Source organism: Hyalella azteca, unplaced genomic scaffold, assembly GCF_000764305.2.
Source record: "Hyalella azteca isolate HAZT.00-mixed unplaced genomic scaffold, Hazt_2.0.2 contig5640, whole genome shotgun sequence".
Classification (NCBI taxonomy): domain Eukaryota; kingdom Metazoa; phylum Arthropoda; class Malacostraca; order Amphipoda; family Hyalellidae; genus Hyalella; species Hyalella azteca.
Window position 1 is genome coordinate 184,930 of NW_025935823.1, and position 11,700 is coordinate 196,629.

The window sequence follows — 11,700 nt, forward strand, 5'->3', positions numbered from 1 at the left end:
AAATTGAAAGCAAGAGGCTAACATTCTGTTTTCTTATTGATTAGATAGAAACAATTTTTGAAATTCATGACAAGTTTAGTATTCTTTCCGGTATACCACGAAACTCTAACAATTAAGCTTAATAATATCCAACTAGAAGTTATTTCCTCTTCCTCGTTATTGTTTACGCAAGTTTATTGTGCCCATTTGATAATACCTCCCACGGACCAATAATTTTCTTTGTGCCTTCACACTCAACCGTAGCCTCATGGCCCCCCACCAAAATGAAGACCTCGAGATGGCGACATTCCGATCGGTGTTGCAGTTCCAGCAATATGGCAATGGCAATATTGGCAAGCCAGCATCCATTGTAAGCATTGCAGTGACTGATGCACTGCATTAGCTTGCCTAGTGAAATGCATTGAGAGTGCCTATATAGTACGTGTACAGTGAACACCTACTGGCTGCTGATGCCTGAACAGTGTACTGTACACTGTACACTGACTGGGTGGGGTTTCCAATTCCTGTGTTAATGCTAACGACATGGAAAGTTTTACTGATAATATTTTAAAATAAAGATGTCCTTGGAAATATTTTTGAATCGTAGTTATGCTCAATTGAATATAAATCTCGATAATATTAAAAATAATTAACACAGTAATGCTATACCCAAATTTAGTGGACGCGTCTACCGGGCGCATGACTCTGATGAACAATTTTAATTCTCTTTCAGTTCACCGAAAACTCGGCTCTTAATTGATACATTTTCTTACTCGAGTCGCTCATTTTCTAACAGATATCTCGTCGCTGCAGCATGATACCCATTAGATAAAACCGCGTCAAATAAGCGCCTTTCGGACGGTTGTGTTAAGGCGCTTAATAAGCGTTTCTTGGACTGCTGATGAGCGACCTCGAGGCCGAAAAACAGTACCTGATTTTCTACAAGGGTGATATCAAGAGAGTGACCTCCAGTGGCATGGCCCTCTCATCCCCCTATATTGCATACCACCCACATCCCCAATATCATCCCTAATTGCGTGACCCCCACATCTCCAAATGCATAACCCCCGTAACCCCCGATTGCAAGACCCCACGTATCCAATCGTACCCCCAATCGCAGGCATTCCACTGGCTCGCTATGGCGCTGCTTCCTGCCTTTCAAACGAGTCCGGAATCCGGTCTCGTCTCTCCGATTCCTGAATGAGAAGAAAGACTTTCGCTGCCTCTTTGATTCCTGAATAATCCTGAGCCTCGAATAGGAATGGGATTTGCGTGGCTCTCTGCCGAATTTTACTCTCGTGCTGCTATCAATTTTTTTTAAAAGATGTATTTTTAGATCTGTTTGAAAAATTTTTATGTTTAAAGTGTGTGCAAAGCTTGGCTTAAATCCCATAGCGGAGCGCCGGATTAATATGTACTGGCAAGAATTCCACAGCAAATTGAATTACACTTTAATAGAGATAACAACTCATTTCCTTACCGAATATTTTACGTTAAGGTTAACTTACCATGAAATTGATTTATTTTTTCAGTTTATCTTCTAAGAATTCAATTTTGAAGCAACAACCTAGATAGCTGAATTCAAAACAAAGACGCGTTGTTAATAATGCGAATATCCTTATCTAAGAAAAATTATGATGTATTTTTTTATCATCCATATGATTAATGTACTCTTTTTTACTACCGTAGTGCAAGAATGAGACCACGACGCGTGCACATATTTAAATTGGTACCGTCTGTGCAGAGCTGGAGCGCGTGCAGAGCGGCCGTCGCAGCGAGGAGAAGCGCACCGTCGAAGTCACCAAAGAGAAGAGCATCAAAGTCACAGTCAAGGTGCAGGTTCCTGTCAGAGAGCACCCTAAGGTGAGATATTATATAATAATAATGCTGAATAGGTTTATTCATTGTATAAATAATGCTAAACATACCTAAATATTTGTTATACGTAGGATTGAATGAGAATCAAAGATATTTTACTGTACAGTAAAATAAATTAATTTATTATCAAGATCTGACATGAAGTGCAAGTAACATTTCAAAGGAATTACTTATATCTCCAATTGGTTGTTTCAAAACTTACTGCGATATTAATTTCCCCTGAATAAATCATCAAGATTATTTATTTCTTTTCATTTTAACTGAGCGCTGATTCATTAGATTTATTCCATTTTTGAGATATCATATCCACGGCATTCTAGTGAAATCGCTGTTCTATTAACGATTTCCACAAACTACAAGATGCTGAAATTCATAAAACATAGAAAAACATTATTCTTTCGATGCTACTACAGTCGCATTCTTGTTTTGTATTTTAACCCTCTGAGGTTACCGATGATACATGAAAACTCTTTTACCCTGTTATTTTCCCTTACTTAAAATTTGTATTAGCACTAAATCTCTAAAGTATTTCTTGCATCAATATCTCTAAAGTATTTCTTGCATCAATATCATCATTTGCAACTTTTACTTCAATAGTTCGTACACTGATATTTTCTCGAGGTACCTATTGCAAAACTAAGAAACGTAACAATTTTGACGCGCTTCCAATTCCTCTGCATGAGCTCCATAGAGCGAAGTGTTATGAAATGAGATTTGTGACTTTCGTGCCACTTCCGACGCCTTGATTCGATTTGAAGGCTCCACGAAAATATGCCTTTCAAAATTTCAGTTACTACGTGTAGCTGTCGTTGTTCTTTGTGATGCCGTACGAACGCGATCAGTATCAGTCGCGTTCTTGTATTTTGCTAAGCATAAATCTATGAATCATGAAGTTTTCAAAATATCAATTATTGCTGTTCATATTAGTTTCATCTTGGTTATTTTATTTTGATCTAACAACAATATCTAAAACACAGTTGTTCTTCAGCGATGGGGTTCTTAAAAAATACGACTATTACTGCATGATGAGACGATGAAAACCCCCTAAGATTTTTATTGCATGTCTTTCGTTTCACATCTGGCTAAATTTTTTCGTGCTCGACAACATTAATGGATTGGCAATTAGGTGAAACCTTGCAAGGTTATTGCAATTGATTGACGAATTCAGCAATCACGTACGAATCTAGATTTTTCGTTTTCTACAATAAGAACTTAATCCCCTTTTTCTTGCAGTCTCTTCTTCAGTTATTTGAGTACAGCCTTCAATGCGTTGTTATTATTTCTCGAAAATTAAACACAAACACTATGACCTCTTCAAAATACAATCCTTTTAACAAAGCAAACAAAATATTTAACTGCTTTGTTGACCAAAACGTTTGTATGTTCCAATATATTTCTTCCTCGCTTGGAACGTGAAGCTTCCTTCCAATAGTATTGCTCCAAATAAACACGAATTTTTCAACAATTAATTTCCTATCTTGATTTGAATTTCCATTCAGTTTTCCTCACAGTGGAATTGTACAAATTTTTCTGAATAACACCAGCAAAATTATTTTTGGGAGTATTACAATAAATGAATATAATTTAATTATTGCATTTTAGATATTTTAAAAAATATTTCGTTTAACGTTTTTCGTTAATATAATATAAGCCTCTAATGAGTCTAGCACAGCTCTTTACGTAGCCGACGTTTTTCCTAGAAAATTACGCGCAAATTCGTGTGTTTTATGACTTGTGACATAAGAGTTACTAATTACGGTAAAAAATCTGAGTCTGAGAGGAATAACTTTTTCTCTGGCATCAAATAATTAAACTGTAATCTTTTGCAAGAAAAAAACATCAAAAACTCAAGTTCCTACAGGGTTTTACAGTAAATGGAATTTTAACGTGATTCTATTTCGTGGTAGCAGCCGCTTTTTTCATGGGTACTCAACTCTCAGCTGAGAGCTCTTGAGAGTCGAGACTCTGGTTCTCTGTTGGGGAATACGGTCGGTTTATAGGTGGCCGTTAGCCGTTGACGGATTGAACAACGATTAGTCGGCTATATTTCGGCTCAGCATTATCAGTTCAGTTTTAGCATTATCAGTTATCAGTTATGGTAAGATCGGGTTCCAAAAGCCGGATCCCTTGTGAATCAAGTAACGAAAAATTCAAGAATCGGCAACAGGCCATGGGCCTATTTCTTCAGTGCCGACACTTCTATTCTATCCTATTAACAGTAATTGAGTTAGTTTCGTTCCCTGCATAAGGCTGCATTTTGATGCTATGTTATCATTTGACATTTATGGTCGTTGATTTGCATCACTCTGCCACTAAAGTGAGCTAGGTTTGCTTTGGTGTGGTTACTGATTGCTGTTGCAATCAGTAATCACTCATCAGCATATGACTGATAAATCCATCTCTATAGAGTGCCAGGATTGTGATGGTCTAGTTATTTAGTGCTGCAACTAAGAAGTTCCCCGAAATTTATGAATGACGGAAACAGTGCGGTAGTGATTATTTCTCTATTTTGTGAACCCTTTAATGAAACACTTCTAAGATACTGGGATAGATTTCTCGAAAATTCTAACGCATCAACGTCAATAGCGATTATTTTTAGTGGCAGCATTCGCTTAAGAAACGAATGTCGTATGTAGCTGAAATTGCCGTTTCATATTCTACTACTTCTTCATATACTTATTATTATTGCTACTAAATCCTCAATGTATCAATCATTATTGGTACTTACGCACTGCGTCTGTTGCATGGTTCATGATATTTATATGGAGTAACGAAAACGAATTCTGAAGCTCCCCGATTACCCAAAATCAGATATGGAAAGAACGCATAGGTATAATCGATAAAAATTATTTAACAAGTAGCAAATAAGAATAAAATATTCATGGTAGGGTGTTTTTGAATCAATTTAGTTCCATTTTTAGCGCTCTTCGATCCCGCTGATCTGATTCCGCGCGTCCGACAGTTCAGTTTCCTTCTTCGAAAACAAGATATTTCTTTTCTCTCTGCGCCGCCTGAGATCAGCATTATTGGCATTTATGATTACTACAGCAGGATTACTGAACATCGCTGATTGGCTGACATTTTACCTTAACATTGAGAGATTGTCAGCGGCTGAAAATTGATCGATCGTTAGGGACAGTCAGTCGAGCATGCCGAATAAAATCAGAATATGGTGCATGACTACGCCGATACCAAATTTTTCTAATTTTAAAATCAGAATTGTCATGTTATACGCTTTGGAGTTATTTAAATTTGGGTTTTCAGAAATTCCATCATATCCATTTTTTTAAATGAATAAAAAAATGTTATTTAAAGATCAACATGTTTTGATAAATGCACTAATGGATTTTAATATAGAAGAATAGATTATATAGGTGTATATATAGACTAATATAAAGAGTTAGGACGAAATATGGCCGATCGTTCGCGTACTGAAATAGTGCGAATTTTAATGATCTATAACAAATCCAACTGAAGTGTGAGCGATGTGTTATTAAGAAGATGATTGCTTAGATCAAAAGTCTGATTGCCTCTATACGCCTGCATGCATAACACGTTGCCATTAATATTTACTAGACTAGAAACAAATTCAAAGAAAGTTTGAAGGGTTACTCTCGGAAAGTCTTCACAGTTTAGTTGCCTATCAGTTAGTGGTTCTATGGTTGATGGTTGGGTCTTTAAAATTTTCTTCTCACTCCGAAATCAAGAAACATTTTCCCCTAATAATAATCAGGTGGACACTGAATCTTGAACGTCCCGACTATTTTAAAATTAAAATAATGTAGTATTATTATCAAATTAAAATATAAGGATAATAATGACATTAATGATAATTAATAATAGTGTATCACAAAATTTATTCTTTGACCTTTTTTTAATTATTTCAGTCAGGCGTGTATCGTAATTGCAACTAATATCAATTAATAATAATCATCTAATAAATCGGCTCCCAAATTTCCTGAACGCCACCTGAATTTCCCCCTGGTTTCTGCTCGCCGGCATTTTTCATTCCACCGAAATATTTTCTCGTTCAATATCCAAAGAACAAGAATTTATTCCGGATAGATCTATTTCTGGCCTTTTTGCCCGCAAGAACTGTCACTGAAATACGGAGTCGAAGAAAAATATGCGGTTTGGCATTCCGACCTGACCAAGTTCTAGTGTTGCTGTGAGATGAAGTTTTTCTCGTTACGAGCTTTGCTCCAAAAAGTTTCCGTTCGAATGGACTTGTTTGTGTTTCTGCGACGGGACCGGACTGAAAAATATTGAGACCAATGCTTCTGTATCTGTATCGACAACTTTCATTCATCGTAGAAAAGTTCTTTTTGATTTATTCGTTAGGTTTTAGGAGCCGAAATCGATGCGCGTTTTCTAGATTAAATGGTTTTTTAATCTATATATTTCCCTTTTGCGTTTGCGAGTCTTTGGCAACTCACTTCCTGATGCCCATTTACAGTGAATTTATTGCTCTGGATTTTGTAAATCTGATGCTTGGGATGCTGTGAATTTTATGCCCGCGATTTTGTAGCTATTTCGCAGACGTAACTTTTGCTTGCAAAGATAACTCCATGTTGCTTTACTTTCGCTAACGGCGATTTGTGAAATGTCAAAATTTCTTATGCCATGTTGATTTCACTTAAAATTCATTTACAAAATCAAAATTGTATGTTTGTATAATGTAATTTATGTTATCCCTCTTAACTGTATTCGCTACCTACCATTGTCATGTAATACCTGCCTGTATTATTGAATTACTCTGTATTATTACGACTGAAAGCGTTTTCATATCCACAAGATTAATTAACTCATGAATATGGCTTCTATTATGGTCTCAACAAAGGGCTTCCTCGCCTTTAATCAAGAGTATTTGTCTTCTCGAAGGCCGCTTTTCCACCAAGATGTTTGTCTACATGACCAATCCCAAGCATGGTTGAACTGATTAATATTGTTCAACCATGACTTCATAGAACGGGTGTTTGCTTGTTGTTTGGCCGGTCCTGATTGGCTGTCGTGCCATACCCATGACCAATCACGAGTTCCGATACGTTCAATAATAACACGACTAATCAACGGCAAGTAATTACCAGCCTGCAGTTAGCGCATATAACTAAGCCATGTTATTGCATCCCAGCTCATCTAAATTGACCAGTCAGGCGGCTTAAAGCATGAAAAACGTCAAAATATAGCACTCGTCTGAGGCTTGGATAAGTCTTTAAAATTTACAATACTTCTTGTCCCATTCGTAATTTTGATTTGTTGGAATCTAATTATACGGTACTTGCAGGAGATTAAAGCCGGAATGACCGAAATTTATGCTGATGAGTTATTATATATATAATTTATAATCAAAAACAATTTTTTCATTTAGGAGACATTTTATACATTTGACTTCAGATTTGGTATCATTATTATATTAAAGACATTGTATAATTTATTATCATAGTCATAAACAAAGATATTTTGCACCAAATAATTTAAAAATAAGTCTTCAGCATCATGAATGATTATATATATAGTTATTCCAATTCCCTCTCCCCTGAGATCTTCATTTGACTTCCTCGAGAAGCTAGCAGTTTGTACCAAGCATTAGTGCCTATTCTACCACGACTCTCTACCATAATGTAATATACTAATACATCCACCCATGTACAAAGATGTGTAGGTGAACATTCGGCTTTGTCTTTGTTTTTCCAGGTGCCTTGTCTCGTTATTTAATCTAATTCGTCGAGTTTTCCCTCAGAAAATTATGCTGGTTGTTTTTGGCAGAAACCGCTATCACTGCCCTGTCCTCATTAAATTTATTGTAATAGCACAGACTCCATGGTGCTCCTCAAGAAAATTTGATTCTGAAGAATATAAAATATTGTTCTGTTTGCAGTTCAACTTCGTTGGCAAGCTTCTGGGTCCGAAAGGCAACTCCCTGAAGCGGCTACAGGAAGAGACCATGACCAAGATGGCGATCTTGGGCCGAGGTTCGTTCAGAGATAAAGCCAAGGAAGAGGAGCTCAGGAAGAACCCTGACCCCAAGTACAGCCACCTTCATGAGGAACTACACGTCGAGGTCACGGCACACGCTCCTCCCGCGGAGGCATACGCGCGTATAGCCTACGCCCTCACTGAAATACGCCGGTATCTTGTCCCCGTGAGTATGCGTGTTATCAACTATTTATTAACGATAAGAGTTAAGTGGTTATTGATTTATAATTAAAGGCTAACTATTTTCTGATACGCTCTCCTAAAAATAACTCACTTGCAGCTTTGTGATTTTGGTACTCCAAAAAATTTCAGAATTCAAGTAAACTAAAGCCATGATTGAATCAAATGTATTTGCTTAGCTCGTACAAGAGCAAGCAGCGAATGTGTTATTAGACAAAGCTATGGTAATGGCTGCAGGCGTATCCACCGGGAACTTGTGCACCATTTGAATAATTAGATCAGTAAGCAGCGAGCGTCTGCAAGTGGCAGCGTAGCTCTCAAGTTAAGGAGAAGCGTGCGTGTAACGAATGTGTCTGTCACGACACGCATTCGTGCCAACGTTGCTGGCACGATGATATTTATGCCAATTATTCTGTATGCCAATTATTCTGTATGCCAATTATTCTTTAAGCCAATTATTCTTTATGCCAATTATTCTTTATGCCAATTGTTCCTTAAGCCAATTGTTCAACATGGACGTTTCGACACCTATATTTGAATATAAATTTTATTAATTTCTTATTGAAATATCGTATACTTCCCGCACTCAAAAAATTATCGGTCAAATATTCCGAATATGGAGACATTTTCCTTATGTAGCACTGATTTACCTTTTTGCCCGGTCAAATTAGGTCGAGATGACCCAAAATATAACGAGAAGTGCATCTCTATTTATACCAAGTGGCACTTATTTTCCTGAATGCGTTGTTGTCTCCTTTTATTTTATCACTTCCCGTTGTTATCATTTTATCACTTATTTTATCACGCTTACCGTTTATTCTTCATTTGTATCCTGTAGGATCACAACGACGAGATCCGTCAGGAACAGATGCGCGAGATGCAGATCCTGGGCGGCGGTAACGGCGTCCTAGTGCCGCTCGACGGTCTCACCGGCACCCCTAACGGCACCGACGCTCACACCGATGGTTCGGGCTCCCTTTCCCCACCATCCTCTCTGTCCCCACCACCTGCAGTGACTGTGAAGCTCCCCCACACAACTCTTGCCCCTGCGTCTACACACCCGTCACAAGGGGCGGTCGCTCCCCACCACCAGAACCCCGCCATGCACGCCGCCAACTTCTTGGCCGCCAACCATCCCGCCATGCGAGGCATCACACGCGCCCAGATGGGCCTGCTCGCCTCAGGTGCCTCGTACTCAAATATTATATAAGATTACTTGAAAACAATTTAATTTATATAATATTATTATTGTTATTATAAATTAATATCAATAACAATATTATTAATAATATAATATTATATTAATATTATATATTATTACTTCTAGTAATAATACTATATTACTAATTTTGGACATAGTACGCAAAAAGGGTAGAAATCACCTATTACCAAGTCAATCTACTCAGCTAAGTTCACGATCGAGTAGAAATATCGTCAAAACGCGGTAGTCAGTAGCGTTACAACTTAGTGCCGAATGTTATTATTAAGTTATTAGTAATTGTTATTAGTAATTTAGTAAAAAGTTATTAGTAATTGCAAGTGACGATATTGAATATGATAATAGTAAATTAGTTATTATATAGCGCGCATGTGGTGTTTAAAGTAAGTAACGGTATTTATGATGCATCCAATGTGTAATTCCATCTCCGCCGGACAATCTCATCATAATATTAAAATAAGTTAAGATGATTACTTTTATTATTTATTAAAATTTAATTAAATAAAATAATTTTGTTCGTGTTAATTTTGTTAATGTACAGCGCCCTTGGATGATTACGTTTATTATTGATTAAAATTTAATTACATTAAATAATTTTGTCTGTGTTCTTTTTGTTAATGTACAGCGCCCTCGGATGATTGATTTTATTATTTATTAAAACTTAATTAAATTAAATAATTTTGTTCGTGTTCCTTTTCTTAATGTACAGCGCCCTCGGATGATTAGTTTTATTATTTAATAAAATGTAATTAAATAAAATTATTTTGTTAATGTACAGCGCCCTCATACCTGGGATCCATGCCAAACCTGGCGACGACGCCGCAGCTGCCCCCGGGCGCCATGATCGGGCGCTACCCCACCATGATGCCCCTGGGCTCCATTGCTATGCCCCCCTCGCAGATACGCAGGTAACTCAATTATATATTTATTTATATACATAATCCTCTTTACTCATGTTCACTTTACTTTCCTCTCTCTTTTTCAAACTACTTTACTACTTATTACTTACTTTATCACTTTACTTTTATTACTACTTGCTTTGTTACTTTCAAACTACTTCACTATTTTGCGGGTTATTATTGTCGAACTCACTCAGACAAGTGAGTGAGACATTGTCCAAATAATAGATCAGTACTCACTGCAGTGAGTGACAGAGAGAGCATTTTCTCGGACGGACATGACGAGCACAATAGCGCCTTTTTTCCATAATTGAGAAAATGCGCTAAAAACGATCCATTTGAAAGCCTTGGTGTGAGTCATTCTGAACAATTTTGGCCAATAAAAAAGCGCACCTGTATTACGTGCAAAAACTGAGTCACTGTTTTCAAATTATGATCCTATTACTGTTCAGAGCGTTAACGCTTGTAAGTAGCTTTCACTGAAGGGACCTTAATTCTGAGGATTCTTTTCGGTCGCGATATATAGGTAGTAATACTGTGTCTAGCTAAACCGTTATTTAGAAAACATTGAACTTGAGTTGAACACTACTGTACTTAATTATCTTCCTTCTCCGTGTCTCTAAATTATCAATAAATTTTTGGCGAAGCCACTCTGATCTCTGAAGCTTATTATTTCTTCTATAATCATCATCATTATTATTGATATCCAAACAGTGATGAACAGAAATCGTCTGTAAATTTCTTGCCTTTTTTTTATTACAACTTTTCGCTCCTTGCACATTTTTTATAAAATGATCGATCGGCATCCAATAACTTGTGCTTCGTGGGATAACATCTCCTGAAAATTATTATTATTTTATTATTGTACCCAAACTTCTTCCTTTGCGTCAATAGTTCATTAGCTGCTTCTACTTCCTGACTTTTACTCTCAATGGCAGTTTTCAATCATATTCCTCGCTGAATGTACATAAAACATCAACAACTAACTTCAATTGTGACAAGTTTTGTAAAGCTTCGCCTCGCATTGAGGCAACAAGTTGAGAGTTTTTGATGAAGTTGGACTAACGAGCTATCCTTTGTCAGCTCGTCAATTTACTTGACACGCATGCGTTCGTTTGAACAAGTTAGCTTTTGAGTCCACAAAATGTTGAGTCTAAACGACCGACACATTTTCTCATATTGTTTCTTTGATCGTTTTGTTTCACGCTTACATAAGTTGCGAATTTCATTTCGATAAGTGGATTTAAAATGGCAAGTGTTCATTATTTGTTGACTCTTGTCTGCGCTCATGAAGCGGTTGGTCTGTTAAGAGGATTAGGACTTATTGATAAACTTGCTCCCCCCATTCCTTTATAAAATATTTTACCATGCTGCGCAAAAGTTATGGAAAGTTTTGCCAGATTTAAGTCTATCCTAAAGAAGGTTTGTTAACATTTTTTATTATTAGATGATTTTTCAATTTGGAATCGACGTGTCAGATGGTATCAGGTTTGCCTGATCTGAAGATTTAACGGACGCCCAAAATACTCCCTGAATTTCAAAGTCTCTTTCATTGTGTCAACTTTCTTA

At 36.9% G+C, this 11,700-nt stretch overlaps 1 protein-coding gene across 1 annotated transcript; it reads left to right on the forward strand.

Moving 5' to 3' along the window:
* Positions 1-277: 277 nt before the first annotated feature.
* LOC108678824 (KH domain-containing, RNA-binding, signal transduction-associated protein 2-like) lies at positions 278-10,144 on the forward strand. Its single transcript, XM_018167314.1, has 5 exons — positions 278-332; positions 1,724-1,842; positions 7,736-7,999; positions 8,852-9,197; positions 10,011-10,144. The coding sequence occupies exons 1-5, from the start codon at positions 278-280 to the stop codon at positions 10,142-10,144; spliced, it is 918 nt and encodes a 305-aa protein (XP_018022803.1).
* Positions 10,145-11,700: the final 1,556 nt, after the last annotated feature.

Bases quoted from the DNA above. Each gene is read 5' to 3' on its own strand.
- LOC108678824 (XM_018167314.1), top strand. From the start codon at position 278: ATGGCGACATTCCGATCGGTGTTGCAGTTCCAGCAATATGGCAATGGC. The intron at 333-1,723 runs GCAAGCCAGCAT...CCGTCTGTGCAG, and splicing joins ATATGGCAATGGCAATATTG to AGCTGGAGCGCGTGCAGAGC. The intron at 8,000-8,851 runs GTGAGTATGCGT...TGTATCCTGTAG, and splicing joins TACGCCGGTATCTTGTCCCC to GATCACAACGACGAGATCCG.